Source organism: Macaca mulatta, chromosome 10 (genome assembly GCF_049350105.2).
Source record: "Macaca mulatta isolate MMU2019108-1 chromosome 10, T2T-MMU8v2.0, whole genome shotgun sequence".
Lineage (NCBI taxonomy): Eukaryota > Metazoa > Chordata > Mammalia > Primates > Cercopithecidae > Macaca > Macaca mulatta.
Window position 1 is genome coordinate 12,447,268 of NC_133415.1, and position 18,430 is coordinate 12,465,697.

An 18,430-nucleotide genomic window follows, 5' to 3' on the forward strand; every position below is an offset into this window, starting at 1 on the left:
AAAACCATCTCTGATCCCCGAGTTTTCAGTGAGACTGATTTGAGTAATAATAAAATTTCAGTCTCCTGCACAGCCTGCTCTGTGTGAATTACTCTTTCTCTATTGCAATGGCTCTGTCTTGATATAAATTACCTCTGTCTAGGCAGCCAGCAAGGTGAACCCCTTCAGCGGTCATATTGGAAAGTAAGTCATGAAACAGAGGGTTAAATAAAACTCGTCTGATGAGAATTTATGGTTTAAAGGGTATGACTCCCCAGACCCCTTAGGTAGGAATATGGGCAAGATTAAAAGTAAATGAATAAATAAAAAGCAGAGCTTAGTCCTCATATCTACCTACCTATTTATCTATCCATCCATCCATTCATCTATCCATCCATCTATCCATCATCATCTATCTGCTTCTGAGACCTGAAAGGCTAGTAAAGGTAATCAAAATATCCTTCTTTGATATATTTTGAGGTGGCTACTCCTGCAAACAGAAGCAGCCCTGCAAAGCAGTCTTTTATTATTATTATTATTTTGAGATTGAGTTTCACTCTATCCTCCAGGCTGGAATGCAGTGGCATGATATCTGCTCACTGCAACCTCTGCCTTCTGGATTCAAGCAATTCTCCTGCCTCAGCCTCCTGAGTAGCTGGGATTACAGGCACACACCATCATGCCCAGCTAATTTTTTTTTTTTTTTTTTCTATTTTTAGTAGAGATGGGGTTTTGCCATGTTGACCAGGCTGGTCTTGAACTCCTGACCTTGGGTGATCCGTCTGCCTCGGCCTCCCAAAGTGCTGGGAGGCAAAAGTGGTCTTTTGTGGGGGGAGATTTGCATCTGTAGAAATCGTTCTACATTCTGTTTCCTCGAGTTTGACTGCTGCAGATATCTCAAGGAGGTGGGATCATGCAGTATTAGTCTTTTTGTGACTGGCGTATTTCACTTGGTATAATGTCCTTCAGGTTTACCTATTTTGTAGTGCATGACAGAATCTCCTTTTTAAAGGCTGAATAATATTCTACAATGGTATATACCACCTATTTTGTAGCATATGACAGAATCTCCTAATATTCTACTGTTTGTATATACCACATTTTCTTTTTAAAAATACTTTATTTGGCTGGGTGCAGTGGCTCACGCTTGTAATCCCAGCACTTTGGGAGGCCAAGGGGGGCGGATCATGAGGTCAGGAGATTGAGACCATCCTGGCTAACATGGTGAAACCCCATTTGTACTAAAAATACAAAAAATTAGCCAGGCGTGGTGGCACGTGGCTATAGTCCCAGCTACTCGGGAGGCTGAGGTAGGAGAATCACTTGAACCAAGGAGGCAGAGGTTGTGGTGAGCCGAGATCATCCCACTGCACTCCAGCCTGGGCGACAAAGCGGGACTCCATCTCAAAAAAACAAAAACAAAACAAAAAACACTTTATTTCATTTTTTAAACTTTTATTATAGGTACAGGGGTATATTTTTAAACTTTTATTATAAACTTATTATAGTTATGACAGAACCTCCTTTTTAAAGATGGAATAATATTCTACTGTGTGTACATAACACCTATTTTGTAGCATATTACGGAATCTCCTAATATTCTACTGTTCATATATACCACATTTTCTTTTTAAAAATACTTTATTTTATGTTTTAAACTTTGATTGTAGGTACAGGGGGACAATGAACGGTTTGTTACACAGGTGATGAGGACTACACCATGATTTTTTCATCTTGCTCAAATTCCTATCTAAGGGATCTGGGGAGTCATGCCCTACAAACCATAAATTCTCACTAGATGGGTTTTATCTAACCCTACATATTGTGACTTACTTTCCAACCTGACTCTGGCATAGCATTATGAGACAAGGAAGAAAATAAAAATATTTTATCTTAAAACATGTTTCTTTGCCATATCTTGAAATGACCCTATAAAGCTGTCCTTTGTGGGGGAAAATTTGCAACTGCAAAGAATCTCTATTAATGTAGCTAGGTCTTTTTCTTCCAGGCCCTCCCAATCTTAAACAGATTAACTAGGAGTCTAGCACCTTTAAAAAATATGAATAGGGCCAGGCGCGGTGGGTGGCTCATGCCTGTAATCCCAGCACTTTGGGAGGCCGAGGTGGGTGGATCACGAGGTCAGGAGTTCAAGACCAGCTTGGCCCACATAGCAAAACCCTGTCTTTACTAAAAACATAAAAAATTAGCCGAGCCTGGTGGCAGGTGCCTATAATCCCAGCTATTCGGGAGGCTGAGGCAGGAGAATTGCTTGAACCCAGGAGGCAGAGGTTGCAGTGAGCCGAGATCATGCCATTGCACTCCAGCCCGGCAACAGTGCAAGACTCCATCTCAAAAAAAAAAAAAAAATCTGAATAAGAAACATTTGTCATCTATTGTCTCTAAAGGCAGCCACTATAAGACTTCAAAAGAACCTTCGTCTCTGCAATCTTTTTTTTTTTTTTTTGGAGTGGGGGATTATAGGCACCTACCATCACACCTGGCTAATTTTTGTATTTTTAGTAGAGATGGGATTTCACTATGTTGGCCAGGCTAGTCTCAAACTCGTGATCCACCTGCCTCAGCCTCCCAAAGTGCTAGGATTACAGGCATGAGCCACTGTCCCTGGCTGGTCTCCACAATATTTTAACCTGAACATTTCCTTTCTATGATCCCAGTGATCCCAGGTCTTTAGACAGCTCAGCTGTTGTAACCAAACGAGTTACAGAGAAACGCCACACTTTGAGACACGTTAAGAAGTCCTTTATTAGCCGGTGACCGAGAGGCAGCTAATGCTCAAAATTCTCTCGGCCCCGAGGAAGGGGCTAGTTTTGTTGTTATACCGTGGTCTAAATAGGGGAGGGTGAAGTTTAGCTGAAGCAATGTTTACAGAAGCAGAACTGGCAAAAGTTAAAAAAAATTAATTGGTTACAAATGCAGTTACAAAAAATAAACAGTTCCAGGTGCAGGGACTTAAACTATCACAAAGAGAGAAATGCAGGAGTTTGGGGTGCCATCCACCGCACACGTCCCCAGGAGCTGCTAGTGCAGCTTGCCTCAATATCTTATCGGTAGGTACATTCCTGGACGTGCTTTGAGTCAGTTTACACTAGTTATGCCTTAAGGGAGGGAGGTGAAAGGGGGCTGCAAGTGAAACTAAAATGAAGTCTGTCCGGCACTCTCTCTCTGCTAGGAGAGAGTTACTCAGGTTAAAACAAGGTAGGGTATCACAAGGAAATTGTCAATCAGTGTTGCAGGGATCAAAGGACCAAAGAGACCAAATGGGTGAAACAGGAGGATTTTATTAAGGTGTGCACAGGCTCAGCTGATTCGCATCCAAAAGACTGAGCCCTGAACAAAGACAGGGCTTGACTTTTACACATACAACTGAGGGGGTTGGCCATCTAGTTGCGCGAAGCTTACGAGGCAGGCAAACGGACTTACAGAGGCAGAACAAAGGCACTTAATCATACAGTGACGGGCTTTGCAACTTGAGGAAAGATAGGAACTTACCAAACTAAGGCAGGATTTACAGCTGGTACATGTCTTACTCGAGCATGTCTGATGACCTTCTTATGTTACACAGAGGAGAAAGAGAAATCCCTAAAACTGAGTAAAGTAACCTTGAGTTTCACTAAGGAAGGATTACTAAGAGGGGAGTGGGGAGCCGAGAGAGGAGAAAAGCCTATTTTCTCATCCTTGCCCATAACTGGGAGGGGAGGGGGCCCTGGAGCACATCCTTTGAGGGCTCTGGTTTTGCAGATAGTTATCAAATCTTTGCCAGAGCTCTGCTGCCTATTGCCAGGTCTTGGAGTGGGTCAGCCTAGCAAGAGAAAACTTGTTTTTCTCTTTTGACCTCTGCTTCACCAGAAAATGTTTAAATTTATCATAGCCTGGAAGCCCTCCTACCTTTGAGTTGTCCCACTTTTCTGGACCAATCCAATGTATTTTTTTTTTTTTTTTGAGACAGGGTCTTGCTCTGTCGCCCAGGCTGGAGAGCAGTGGCATGATCTTGGCTCACTGCAAGCTCCACCTCCCGGGTTCACGCCATTCTGCCTCAGCCCTTCGAGTAGCTGGGATTACAGGTGCCCGCCACCATGCCCGGCTAATTTTTTATATTGTTAGTAGAGATGGGGTTTCACCATGTTAGCCAGGATCCTCTCCATCTCCTGACCTTGTGATTCACCCGCCTGGGCCTCCCAAAGTGCTGGGATTACAGGCATGAACCCCGGCGCCTGGCCCAGTGTATTTCTTAAATATATTTGATTGATGTCTCATTCCTTCCTGAAGTGTATAAAACCAATCTGTGCCTTGATCACTTTGGGAACATGTTCTCAGGACCTCCTGAGGGCTGTGTCATGGGCCATGGTCACTCATATTATGCTCAGAATAAATCTCTTCAAATATGTTACAGAGTTTTATTCTTTTTATTGACAATGAGCTTGTGACACGGGGGTTTTTGTACAGATTGATTCATCACCCAGGTATTAAGCTCAGTACTGATAAAAGAAAAACTTCAGCTGAATTAAATTTAAAAGAGTTTTTTAATTTTAATTTTTTTTTTTTTTTTTTTTTTGAGACGGAGTCTCGCTCTGTCGCCCAGGTTGGACTGCAGTGGCCGGATCTCAGCTCACTGCAAGCTCCGCCTCCCGGGTTTATGCCATCCTCCTGCCTCAGCCTCCCAAGTAGCTGGGACTACAGGCGCCGGCCACCTCGCCCGGCTAGTTTTTTGTATTTTTTAGTAGAGATGGCGTTTCACCATGTTAGCCAGGAAATTTTAATTTTAATTTAATTTTAATTATTTTTAGAGACTGAGTCTCACTCTCAACAAACAAAAAAACTCAAACTCAAAAACTCAAATAAACAAACAAACCAAAAAACAAAAAAAATCCCCCTTCTCTATTTTCTTTTCTTTACTTTTTTTTTTTTTTTTTTGAGATGGAGTCTCACTCTGTTGCCCAGGCTGGAATTGGAATGTAGTGGCACAATCTCAGCTCACTGCAACCTCTGCCTCCTGGTTTCAAGTGATTCTCCTGCCTCAGCCTCCTGAGTAGCTGTGACTACAGGCACGTGCCACCACGCCCAGCTAACTTTTTGTATTTTTAGTAGAGATGGGCTTTCACCATGTTAGCCAGGATGGTCTCGATCTCCTAACCTCATGATCCAACGTGCCTCAGCCTCCCAAAGTGTTAGGGTTACAGGTGTAAAGCAATGGCCTGGCCAATTTACCCCTTTTGATAATTTTCTCAATTTGAGAGATTGATGAAAACCTTAGTCACTGATGTCACTATTACCATCATAAATGTACTTACTTGGTCTTGAAACTCACTGAGAAACAGTAGAGCAGTAGGTTTCGAGAGGAGGGAACAAGGACTGAGTAGAGGGTACCTCTTTATGCTGGGATGTTCTGTTTACAGGAGAAAAACAAAACTTGGTGTGTTCTAGGATCTATGTTTCCTTAAAGTCTTAGTTTGATTATGTCACATTTAGCACGAGTGACTCTATTTTGTTTGGTTTGGTCTGTTGAGGCCTACTGTATGAGCTCAGTCCAAAATAATGGCCTTCCTTAATTTTGTTTTAAAAATTCCCCCTTTTTGGCCAGGTTCTCACTTAAGTGAGAGTGTGACCAAAACTTAGGGCCGGCCGGGCGCGGTGGCTCAAGCCTGTAATCCCAGCACTTTGGGAGGCCGAGGCGGGCGGATCACAAGGTCAGGAGATCGAGACCACAGTGAAACCCCGTCTCTACTAAAAATACAAAAAAAATTAGCCGGGCGCGGTGGCGGGCGCCTGTAGTCCCAGCTACTCAGGAGGCTGAGGCAGGAGAATGGCGGGAACCCGGGAGGCGGAGCTTGCAGTGAGCCGAGATCGCGCCACTGCACTCTAGCCTGGGCAACAGCGTGAGACTCTGTCTCAAAAAAAAAAAATTAGGGCCTTATTGCCACTCTGTTGTCATTTTGGGTTGACATGTGACCCTCATGGTCGCACATTTCTTTTAGCTTTTGTCATTCCACTTGAAGAGAGACCATTTGATGCTTTAGAGCTGGCTGTGTACAAACATTAAAAACCTTAGAGAATACAGCACATCAGGGAGACTATTATGGCTATCGGGAGGATAATACCAAGAATTTGGAGTACACAGGGTCCCCATACACCAAATCCTAAAATTAAATAGAGAATGAGCTGGATGAAGAGTCTACTCGCTTGACTAAGTAGTCTTTTCATTAATTTCCTACAACTGAATTTGTATAATCTACATTTGACGTATTTCTCCACAGGCCACAAGTGTCAACAGATGCCCAGGTACTTTTCTGTTTCGCGAATTCTGTTATTCAGCATGACTTTCACGAAAGAATTTAAAGTCTGTTGTATAATGATACCCTTTAAAGTAGACTCTGCTGGCCGGGCGCGGTGGCTCATGCCTGTAATCCCAGCACTTTGGCAGGCTGAGGCGGGAGGATCACCTGAGGTCGGGAGTTTGAGCACAGCCTGGTCAACATGGTGAAACCCCGTCTCTACTAAAAATACAAATACTAGCTGGGCATGGTGGCACGTGCCTGTAATCCCAGCTACTGGGGAGGCTGAGACAGGAGAATCGCTTGAACCCGGGAGGCGGAGATTCCAGTGAGCCAAGGTCATGCCACAGAACTCCAGCCTGGGCAACAGTGTGGTGGCTCACGCTGTAATCCCAGCACTTTGGGAGGCTGAGGTGGGTGGATCACTTGAGGTCAGGAGTTCGAGACCAGCCTGGCCAACATGGTGAAACCCCGTCTCTACTAAAAATACAGAAATTAGCTGGGCATGCTGGTGGACGCCTGTAGTCCCAGCTACGTGGGAGGCTGAGGCAGGAGAATTGCTTGAATCCAGGAGGCAGAGGTTGCTGTGAGCCGAGATCATGCCACTGCACTCCAAACTGGGTGACAGAGGGAGACTGTCCCCTCACCCTAAAAAAAAAGTAGAATCTGCTATGGAGCCTATCACGAGGGATACATTCTAATTATTGCCACGTTTATTCTAAACCATGGAAAAAGGACCTAACAAATGATGTCCTTCTAGAAGAGTGAAGGTGGTGTTTCCTTTAACACATGATGTGGGTTAAAAGGCATGAATGAATGTTCTGTTTCTGACTTATTATGAGGCAACATATGTACCATTAAAGTTTTTCACCTACACTGGGCCTTTATCTTTTATCTATTAAAGTATAAGCTTATTCATATATAAGGCTGGCTGTAAACTCCTTTACAAATAAAAGTATACTCCATAAGTGCACATAATAGACTCCTTTTCCACTTCTATTGTTCATAGAGGCATAAATAAGAAAAAATATTCAAAGATAAGAGTCTCATGATAATAGAAAAATCTTTTTTGTTTTGTTTTGTTTTTTTGAGACAGAGTCTCACTCTGTTGCCCAGGCTGGAGTACAGTGGCATGATCTCGGCTCACTGCAACCTCTGCCTCCCAGACTCAAGCAATTCTCCTGCCTCAGCCTTCCGAGTAGCTGGGATTACAGTCTCGCGCCACCACCGTGCCTGGCTAATGTTTTAAATTTTTAGTAGAGAAGAAGCTTCACCATGTTGGCCAGGTTGGTCTAGAACTCCTGACCTCAAGTGATCCTCCCACCTTGGCCTCCCAAAGTGTTGGGATTACAGGCGTTAGTCCCTGCGCCCAGCCTAGAGAAGTCTTTTTTTTTTTTTTTTTTGAGACGGAGTCTCGCTCTTTCTCCCAGGCTGGAGTAAAGTGGCCGGGTCTCAGCTCACTGCAAGCTCCGCCTCCCGGGTTTACACCATTCTCCTGCCTCAGCCTCCCCAGTAGCTGGGACTACAGGCGCCCGCCACCTTGCCCCGGTAGTTTTTTGTATTTTTTAGTAGAGACGGGGTTTCACCGTGTTAGCCAGGACGGTCTCCATCTCCTGACCTTGTGATCCGCCCGTCTCGGCCTCCCAAAGTGCTGGGATTACAGGCTTGAGCCACCGCGCCCGGCCCTCAGCCTCAAGAAGTCTTGATCCGTCATCTTGTGAAAAGCTGTTCCCATTAAGGATTCCATCTTCTTCTGGGGAGAGACGTCTTTGGTTAGTTTTACTTTAAGGGTTCTGGTGGGTGAACAGTTCCAAGAATGTGGAGGTACGCTTCTCAGTTGTGAGATTATGAACCCAAAGTTCAAGGTTCCAAAGTTTTGCTGCAATGTGGATGGCAAGGACAGTCTTTCTCTGATGTTCAGAAGATCCATTCTTCGGGTTCTGGATTGTGAAGGGGTTGTCCTCAGTGAACCACACAAAGCTTTCTTTGTCTGGTGAAAATACACTGTAGCATAATAATCTGCTGCTACAACATTAGCCCTCTTGCATGGGAAAGCTTTTATACAACCAAAAAACAAGCATTGAAAATGACAACTGAATGAAATCCCTTTATAAATGTTTAAAATGGCCCATCAGGCAGCCAAATGTACCTGAAGCTTTGATTGTCTTCCCAAGAATATGCAACCAAACAATGGTTTTAAACTGTTTCCTTGGCTGGGCTCAGTGGATCACGCCTGTAATCCCAGCACTTTGGTAGGCCTAGGCAGGTGGATCATCCGAGGTCAGGAGTTCAAGACCAGCCTGGCCAACATGGTGAAACTCCGTCTCTACTAAAAATACAAAAATTAGCCGAGCATGGTGGCAGGCACCTGTAATCCCAGCTACTCAGGAGGCTGAGGCAAGAGAATTGCTTGAACCTGGAAGGCAGAGGTTGCAGTGAGCTGAGATCACGCCATTGCACTCTAGCCTAGGCCACAAGAGTGAAACTCCATCTCAAAAATAAATAAATAAATAAATAAATAAAAACGATTTCCTCAATTTATAAGTACATATATTCAATTTGGATTATTTTATCTTTTCCATGATGAGTCATGGAATACAGAACCTTTAAGAATAAAAGCTTTTTTTCCTCAGGAAGGACAAGGCGGCTGTCCTGGTTCTCCATGAGTCCATGCTTGACACTGGACTTATGTCCTCTTGAATGCCAGTTGCTTCTCCAATGTAGGTGCATAGCAATGATGACTAATGGGTTATCGCAGGTAATTTGATTTAGACCATGGAGTTCATTCAAATTGTATATCTAAACAATTTTCATATTGGCTGATTTAGCATGATAATCTGGCAAAGTATTTTTTGGTATTTCATTAATTTTTGTTTTACTTGTGTTAGCAGTTTTATAAACCAGTCAGTTTTTTGGTTTTTTTTTTTCTTATTGAAGCAACAGGAATTCTTACCCAGTCCAATTCCTGGGGAATTGTGGAATTCATGGGGAATTCTTACCCATGATATGATCTTTTAACGTTTATTTATTTTTCCATGATGTGATTTTAAAGTTATTAGAAACCGGTGCTCAAGAGTGCTTTTCAGAGTCCTTTCCATCCTTTTATGAACCTTTTAAAAGATACCATATTCTAGAATTTTGCATGCTTGTGAAGTTTTCAGAAACTGCATCAGCCTTAAGTAATTAACTGTGGAAATGACTTTAAATAGTTATCGTTTTTATTTATTTTATTTTATTTTATTTTATTTTGAGACGGAGTCTCTGTCACCCAGGCTGGAGTGCAGTGGTGTGATCTCGGCTCACTGCAACCTCCGCCTCCCAGGTTCAAGCAATTTTCCTGCCTCAGCCTCCTGAGCAGCTGGGATTACAGGCGTCCACCACCACATCTGGCTAATTTTTTTTGTATTTTTAGTAGAGCGGGGTTTCACCATATTGGCCATGCTGGCCTCGAACTCCTGATCTTGTGATCTGCCACCTCGTCCTCCCAAAGTGCTGGGATTACAGGCGTGAGCCACAGCACCTGGCTGTTTTTTGCTTTTTTCAATCAATTTTATGGGCACCTCTGCTCCATAGAGTTTGACCTTATTTATTTGAACACAGATACTGAGAAGGGACAGAGGTTACCTGGACTATAAAATAATGCAGTGATTCTAGTCAACAGAGAATCTTTCAATAGAGCATTGTTGTTGTTGTTTGTTTTTTATTTTTATTTTTTTGGTGCTGTAGAATGAAATCTTTTGTACACTTTTTTTTTTTTTTTTTTTTTGAGATGGAGTTTTGCTCTTGTTACCCAGGCTGGAGTGCAATGGCGCTATCTCAGCTCACCACAACCTCCACCTCCTAGGTTCAAGCGATTCTCCTGCCTCAGCCTCCCAAGTAGCTGGGACTACAGGCGACTGCCACCATGCCAGGCTAATTTTGTATTTTTAGTAGAGACAGGATTTCTCCACGTTGGTCAGGCTGGTCTCAAATTCCCAAACTCAGGTGATCCACCCGCCTCAGCCTCCCAAAATGCTGGTATTACAGCATTTCGGTGAGCCACCGTGCCTGGCCTTTTTTTCTTTTCCTTTTTTTTTGAGATGGAGTCTCACTCACTTGCCCAGGCTGGAGTGCAGTGGCATGATCTCAGCTCACTGCAACCCTCACCTCCTAGGTTCAAGTGATTCTCCTGCCTCAGCCTCCCAAGTAGCTGGGATTACAGGCGCGTGCCCCCACACCTGGCTATTTTTTGTATTCTTAGCAGAGACGGGTTTTCACAATGTTGGTCAGGCTGGTCTCAAACTCCTGACCTCATGTGATCCACCCACCTCAGCCTCCCAAAGTGCTGGGATTATAGGCATGAGCCACTGCACTCTGCCTTAACTCAGTATCTTAGTCCATATGTCGTATAACAAAATACCACAGACTGGGTGACTCATAAACAATAGAAATTTATTGGTTGAGCACCTCAGCCTCTCAAAGTGCTAGGATTCCAGGCATGAGCCACCTTATCTGGCCAGATTTACAGACTTTAAAATTATCTTTATTTTTTCAATTATAAAATTATTAACCCACTTAGAACAGATGGAAAAAGGAGGAAAGAAAGGTCTTCTGTACTTGGATGGGGCCAGGTTTGGGGCAAGGAACTGGCACTGTGGAGCTTGGTGCTTGCCCACAGGACCAGCAGGCTACGAGGCAACTGACATGCCCCAGGGAAAGTCATCTTGAGTTGCGTATTGACGATGAGGGGGTTACGGGTCCAAGCTGCAAACTTCTTAAGCCATTCTCTAAAACATCCACACTCCGGGACTGCTGAGATGGAAAGAGAGAAATTAGGAGGTATCAACTGGCGAGGCATCACAGGGAGGAAGGAGGGAGAGGTGAGGATGAGATCATTAGGAAGAGAAAAGAACTGGCAACAGAAGGGCCAAGAAGGCGTGGAGAAAAACGGAGGTGACAAGAGCTCCTTAGCAAAGGGAGATTGTCTGTTTACTCTGTTGATAGTTTCTTTTGCTGTGCAGGAGCTCCATTTAATTAGATCCCAATTGTCAATTTCTGTTTTGGTTGCATTTGCTTTTCAGAATTTAATCATAGATTGTTTGCATAGACCAGTGTCCAGTAGAGTATTTCATATTTCCCAGGTTTTCTTCTAAGATTTTTGTAGTTTGAGGTCTTACATCTAAGTCTTTAATTCATCTTGGGTTATTATTATTATTATTATTATTTTGAGCCGGAGTCTTGCTCTGTCACCCAGGCTGGAGTACAGTGGCACAATCTCAGCTCACTGCAAGCTCCGCCTCCTGGGTTCACCCCATTCTCCTGCCTCAACCTCCTGAGTAGCTGGGACTACATACAGGTGCCCGCCACCACACCCGGCTAATTTTTTGTATTTTTAGTAGAGACGGGGTTTCACCGTGTTAGTCAGGATGGTCTCGATCTCCTGACCTCGTGATTCACCCGCCTCAGCCTCCCAAAGTGCTGGGATTACAGGCGTGAGCCACCGTGCCCGGCCCAGGTTATTATTATTTTTTAAGCAAAGCCTCACTCTGTTGCCCAGGCTGGAGTGCAGTGGCACGATCTCAGCTCACTACAGCCTTCGCCTCCCTGAACTCATGCAATCTCCCACTTCACTCTCCCAAATGGCTGGGACCATGGGCACATGTCACCATGCCTGGCTGATTTTTGTATTTTTTGTAGAGATGGGGGTTTGCCATGTTGCCCAGGCTGGTCTTGAACTCTGGGGCTCAAGCGATCCACCCGCCTTGGCCTCCTGAAGTGCTGGGATTACAGGTGTGAGTCGTCATGCCCAGCACATCTTGAGTTAATTTTTTTTTTTTCTTTCATGACAGAGTCTTGCTCTGTTGCCCAGGCTGGAGTGCAGTGGCGTGATCTTGGCTCACTGCAACCTCCCACCTTCCGGGTTCTAGCAGTTCTCCTGCTTCAGCCTCCCGAGTAGCTGGGATTACAGGCGCAGAGATGGGGTTTCACCATGTTGGCTAGGCTAGTCTCAAACTCCTGACCTCTTGATCCGCCTGCCTCGGCCTCCCAGTGCTGGGATTATAGGCATGAGTCACTGCGCCCGGCTGAGTTAATTTTTGTATATGGTGAGGGGTACACATGGACATAAAGATGGAAATAATAGACACTAGAGACTCCAAAAGAAGGGAGGGTGGGAGGGAGACCAGGGTTGAAAAACTACCTATTGGGTGCTATGTGCCAGTAGACTGGGTGACTCAAACCTCAGCATCACACAATATATCTATGTAACAACCCTGCACATGTACCCCTGGAATCTAAAAGAACAAGAGGGAGCCGCTGGTGCCAGAGGAGAACCCCCCCAAAACAAACAGGTAGTGGGGCCGGGTACAGTGGCTCACACCTGTAATCCCAGCACTTTGGGAGGCCAAGGCGCACAGGTCACTTGAAGCCAAGAGTTCAAGGCCAGCCTGGGCAATATGGTAAAACCCTGTCTCTACTAAAAACGCAAGAATTAGCTGGGCATGGTGGCGGGTGCCTGTAGTCCCAGCTACTCGGGAGGCTGAAGCACGAGAATCACTTGAACCCCGGAGGCGGAGGTTGCAGTGAGCCGAGATCGTGCCACTGCACTCCTGCCTGGGTGACAGAGTGAGACCCTGTCTCAAAAGAGAAAAGAAAAAAAAAAGGTAGGGGTAAGGGCAGTGGACAGAGGTATGACTGGGCGTGGGGCTGCGGCAGGCGGTGAGGAGGCGGGTGGCAGCAGGCAGGACAGCTCCTCACCTTTATCCTTTCAAGCCGTCGCTTTATGGCTTGGCTGTTTTTATCTAGCTCCTCTAACTTCTCAGAGGGGTTGAAGGAAGGCGGTTCCTTGTGGTCCACAAAGTTTTCCCAGCAGTCAGTAAACTCTGAGATCGAAGAGGGAAACCAGACAGGCCCCAGGGGCAGCAGCTGCAGCGCCAGGAACTCTTGCTTCCTTTCCCCTCTCTTTCCTTCCTCTTCCTGGACATTGCTCTGTCCGGGGAATTCTCCCTCCTGGGTGGTGTCGGATCTTGGGCCTCGACCGAGCCACAATCCTTCCTTCCTGGCTTCCCACAGATCCCGCCCCCGCCTCACCGCCCCCCCTCCAGCCAAGCCTGCGCCCCCGGGGGTTTGCCCTCTTGGAGCTGCAAAGCCTCTTTCCTACCTGGGAGGCCCATGACCTCCACTGGGACCTGGGATCCACACAGAAGCAGCAGCCCCTCCTGATAGTTCGGGCGCCAGTGGTAGTACAGGCGGGAGGCGAAGATGCGCAGGTTCAGATGGCGGTGAGCCTTGATGAAGTCAACCAGCTCCCCGGCACAGGAGGGACAGGGGCTCCACGTGAGGTAACAGGTGACTTGGTAGCACTGGGTTTCGTCCAGTCCCATGGACTTGATCTTGTTAATAAAGCGAATTTCTGCATGGTCCTTTTTCTGGGGAGGGTCCCAGGAGGTGAGAATAGAGAGGCCAGGAGTCACGTGACTGGGGGCGGGGGCCGGGACTGGGGCGGGGAGGGGGTGCGGAGGGGTCTGTCCGGTAAACTTTCTAGTGGGTGGCCCGGCCTAGCACAGGGCAAGCACCCGCTTCCTGCCTTCCTTGGTTTGTACAGCCCTGCACTCACGCACCCGTGTGTTAATTCATCTGTCCCGAGGCTTCCACAGCTTTCTCTAAATTGGACAAAGATCCCAGTGTCCAGAGGAAGAGACCCCATCTCCACGCCCCAGTCCCGAAACTTCGTGGACCTTGCCTTTGGACACCCGCCTAGGAGGCTGTGTCCAACCTGGGATGATCCTAAACAGCAGGTGAGAGCCGGGGTGGGGGTCGGGGAGGCAGGGCGGGTCCGGGCTGGCAATAGAGCCGAGGGCAGGAATGTGAGGGAGTTGCACTCAGACCGTGGCACGGCACCTCGGCTTCCCCGAAGTAGTAACTGAGCTGAGATCGGGAGAATGAGTAAAGGAGAGGAGCAGAAGGAACATTCCACAGAAAGGATTCTACAGAAGGGATGACTTCTTCGGAGGCCCGGGGACGGGAAGGAATGGGGAGCGTCCTAGGGAAGCTGGGCCCCTCAGACCCAGCTAAGCCAGAACCCAGGCAGGGACCGAGGGTTCGGAAAACACAGAGGGTGTTAAATCAGCAATTGAGAAATTTATAGGCAGGCATTTCATGTATTTCCTGCACACATCAGATGGGTTTAGCCCCTGCCGGGCCTGTGCCCAGAGAGCCCGTGTGGCACCTTGTTTTTTAAGTGGCCTCTGGTAGGCGTGGAGCCATTCTGCGGCGTCAGCTGGTAACACAAGAGGGCCTTCCTCGGGTAGTAAGGCTTGTTGACACGGTGCTTGTTGTTAAACTGTAAGCTGAATGTTTTGGCTGTTAGCAGAGCCATCGTGTTTCTGTGCAACAGAAAGGGAAAACGAAAGATGCAGGGGGCGTCATCTGGAGTCACCCCAGCTCAAGCCACTTTTCAAACCCAACTCTTTTTTGTTTTTTGAGACGGAGTTTCCCTCTGTCGCCCAGGCGGGAGTGCAGTGGCACGATCTTGGCTCACTACAACCACCGCCTTCCAAGTTCAAGTGATTCTCCTGCCTCAGCCTCCCAAGTAGCTGGGATTAGAGATGCCCACCACCACACCCAGCTAATTTTTGTATTTTTAGTAGATACTGGGTTTTACCATGTTGGCCAGGCTGGTCTCGAACTCCTGAACTCAGGTGATCCACCCACCTTGGTCTCCCAAAGTGTTGGGATTACAGGCGTGAGCCACTGCGGCCAGCCAAACACAACTCTTTCTGTTCACTTGGACCCCTCTCCTTGGTGAGGGAGGGTCTCCCCTTTAGTTGTTGGCCAGGAGGACTGCAGTGGAGGAGGGGGAGGAAGCGCTGGCAAGAGGGCAGGAGGAGGGGAGTGCTTCTTCCCACCTTGTCTGCTACTTCCCATCCTCCCACCTGGGAGGGCACCCGCTGCTGCCCACAGCTGAGGCTCTTTGTATGGGACTGCCCTGACCTCATCACTATTCTGCCTGGGTTGGGTGGGGATCCCCTGCCTGAGAACTGTGGGTGTGCCTTTCTGGCTCCACTGAGCTCAGACCTTCTCTGAGCTGCTCACACGCCTCTCGCCTGAGTCCCAGATCCCTCTTTCCAGCTGCAGTTGGACACCCCCTCCTTGAGGTCCACAGGCCTCTCGACCCCTACATGTCCAATACCAGAACCCTTCTTCTTGGGGAGTGACGGGGTGGAGACTGGAGCTTCCTCTAACACTGTGCTCTTTGCTTAGGTGTGTGTTTCACAATTTTGTCTGCACAAAACACAGAGTTGGGTGAACAGGAAAAGCTGTTGTCACCAAGGGAGTGTTGTGACAGATATTTGGCTGAAGGAGTTACATTGATTTTGCTCTGCTGAATTGTGATTACATTCTACAGAGGATTCAATTTTGGATTTTGCTTTTATTTTATTTCATTTTATTTATTTATTTTTTTGAGACAGAGTCTCACTCTGTCGCCCAGGCTGGAGTGCAATGGTGCAATCTCGGCCCACTGCAACCTCTACCTACCCAGTTCAAGCGATTCTCCCACCTCAACCTCCCAAGTAGCTGGGATTACAGGCACTCTCCTTCATGCCTGGCTAGTTTTTGTATTTTTGTAGAGATGGAGTTTTACCATGTTGGCCAGGCTGGTCTTGAACTCCTTTGACCTCAGGTGATCCACCCACCTCGGCCTCCCAAAGTGCTGGGATTATAGGCGTGAGCCACCATGCCCGGCCAGGATTGTGACCCGTGCTGTCTCCCTGAGGGCCTGAGCGCCCTCTCTTTGGCCTCTCTGATTGGTCATTGCCCTTCTACTTTCTATTCTGCTTTCTGGAAGACTCCTGAGAATTTCAAGCCTCCAAGTCCTGAGAATTTCTGCAGCTTTCCCAAGCAGGAGGACCAGGGAGAGGGGAAGAGAAGATGCTGGCAGGGGCAGCAGGGCCAGGGTGACCTCTCCCAGCTCAGGGCACCAGCCCTGGTCTTTCCAGGGACAGATCCCCCATCCTCGCAGTATTTCTGCCAACTATCCTCCAACCCATTAAAAATAAGAAAAGTGAATAAAATTCTCCACTTCAAAATAAGAGCTCTTACTATTTCAGTTCAGTTAATTCCTGGCATTTTACTATTCATGTTATTTTTTTATTTTATTTTATTTTTTTAGTTTTGGTAGATAAGGAGTCTCCCTATATTGACCAGGCTGCTTTGGAACTCCCGGCCTCTAGTGATGATCCTCCTCTCTCAGCTTCGCAAAGTGTTGGGATTACAGGCATGAGCCATTGTGCCTGGCCAGGCAGGAGAATGGGGTGAACTCGGGAGGCGGAGCTTGCGGTGAGCTGAGATGACTCTCCAGCCTGGGAGACAGACAGAGATTCCGTCTCAAAAAAAAAAAAAAAAAAAAAATTCAGAGTAGCACCTCCATCCCCCAGGCCCAGGCCCTCTTCTAAGTGCTGAGAGAATCTGAACTCATGTGAGGCTGCCCTAGGGCTGCAGGGGCCATTCCCATCTTACAGAGGAGGGGCCAGAGGCGCAGAGAGGCGGGGTAACCCGCCCAGGCCACAGAGCTGGGGACAGATGGAGCTAGGGCCCCTTTCCAGGCCAGCCCTGTCCAGCCTCTGCATCACGGGGCCCTGCAGGAGGGAGCCGTTGGGGACCAGGCTCTCTTCTTACTAAATTTTAAAATAAAAGCATTTCTCCTGATCATTAAGTTTTTCCCTATATTCCATGTTACTGGTGTCATTATAAATGGTGAATGCTGATCGTGGAGGAGGAGCGTGTGTTCGGGGTCATCTGCGTCCTCCTCTGCCCACAGTGGAGACATCCTTGGAAAACAAGATTTACCTTGTGCTTCAGAGACCATTCCCTCCCCACACCTTCTCCTAAGACTCTGTATTGAAACAAAGTAAATCTTACAGAAAGTTCATCAAAGCGCTCTGAACAAAATTCCAGATTGCTCCTGTCATCCTTTAGTTCGGTTCTCCCAGTTCCAGAACCCAGGAATGGCAGGAAGCACACAGAGGGAGCACCCTCCCAAGGTGGGGAGCATCAGCCCAGCCATGACTTTTAGGGGAGAGTCTCAGCAGGGGACCTGGACTGGGGCAGGTAGGGGAGGCAGCCCATTCAGAAGCAGCAGTGGGGCGACCACACAGCAGGGCAAAGAGCCTGGGTGGGAGTGGGGGCGGCAGGGGAGTCAGAGGGGAAGGAGCCCAGGGATGGGATTGGGGCAGCGGGAGGCCAGGGCTGAGGCCCAGAAGGGCTGCCAGGCAGGAAGGGGCAGCAGAGGACCCAGTGGACAGAGGGGGCAGCGGTACCTGATCTGTGCTTCTGGCCACAGCTTCCTTAGCAGGCTTGCCCCTGCTTGTCTGGGGCACTAAGTTTCACTTTTGTTTCCAGGCAGCTCTCCCAAAAGTCACCTCTCAGGGCTTGATGAGGGTGGCTCCACCCTCTCCCTTTTTTGGGGACTGGAGTGGGAGGGCCCTGGGTGCTTCAGATCCCTCAGGCTCCTTCCTTTATCTATGTTCCTCAGGCTTGGCAGGGGAAGTCTGAGGGAGATGCCTCACCTCCCATCCTCCCATCCCCAATTCCCTCCCCAGGTACAGCCAGACTCAATTCCCTCCCCAGGTACAGTTTACAAAGGAGCAAAGGCTGGATGCAGTGGCTCACACCTGTAATCCCAACATTTGGGCGGCTGAGGTGGGCAAATCACGAGGTAAGGAGATGAAGACCATCCTGGCCAACATGGTGAAACCCCGTCTCTACTAAAATACAAAAAATTAGCCAGGCGTGGTGGTGGGCGCCTGTAGTTCCAGCTACTTGGGAGGCTGAGGCAGGGAAATCACTTGAACCTGGGAGGCAGAGGTTGCAGTGAGTCGAGATCGCACCACTGCACTCCAGCCTGGTGACAGAACCAGACACTGAAAAAAAAGAGAGAGAGAAAGGAAGGAAGGAGGGAGGGAGGGAGGGAGGGAGGGAGAGAGGGAGAAAAGGAAGGGAGGAAGGGAGGGAGGGAGGGAGGGAGGGATGAAGGAAGGAAGGAAGGAAGGAAGGAAGGAAGGAAGGAAGGAAGGAAGGAAGGAAGGAATTGATGACTGGTCATGGTGCCTGTTATCCCAGCACTTTGGGAGTGCTGGGAGTGAGGCAGGTGGATCACCCGAAGTCAGGAGTTCGAGACCAAC

The 18,430-nt window shown here is 47.7% G+C and overlaps 1 protein-coding gene across 6 annotated transcripts; it reads right to left on the reverse strand.

Annotated features, from left to right (window-relative positions):
• Positions 1-10,679: 10,679 nt before the first annotated feature.
• On the reverse strand, positions 10,680-17,684 carry APOBEC3H (apolipoprotein B mRNA editing enzyme catalytic subunit 3H). Of its 6 annotated transcripts, XM_077949038.1 has the most exons (6): positions 17,567-17,684; positions 14,476-14,632; positions 13,408-13,675; positions 13,005-13,129; positions 12,448-12,541; positions 10,680-11,060 (listed from the first exon to the last, which is right to left on the reverse strand). In XM_077949038.1, the coding sequence occupies exons 2-5, from the start codon at positions 14,623-14,625 to the stop codon at positions 12,482-12,484; spliced, it is 603 nt and encodes a 200-aa protein (XP_077805164.1). In that variant the 5' UTR covers positions 14,626-14,632; positions 17,567-17,684; the 3' UTR covers positions 10,680-11,060; positions 12,448-12,481.
• Positions 17,685-18,430: the final 746 nt, after the last annotated feature.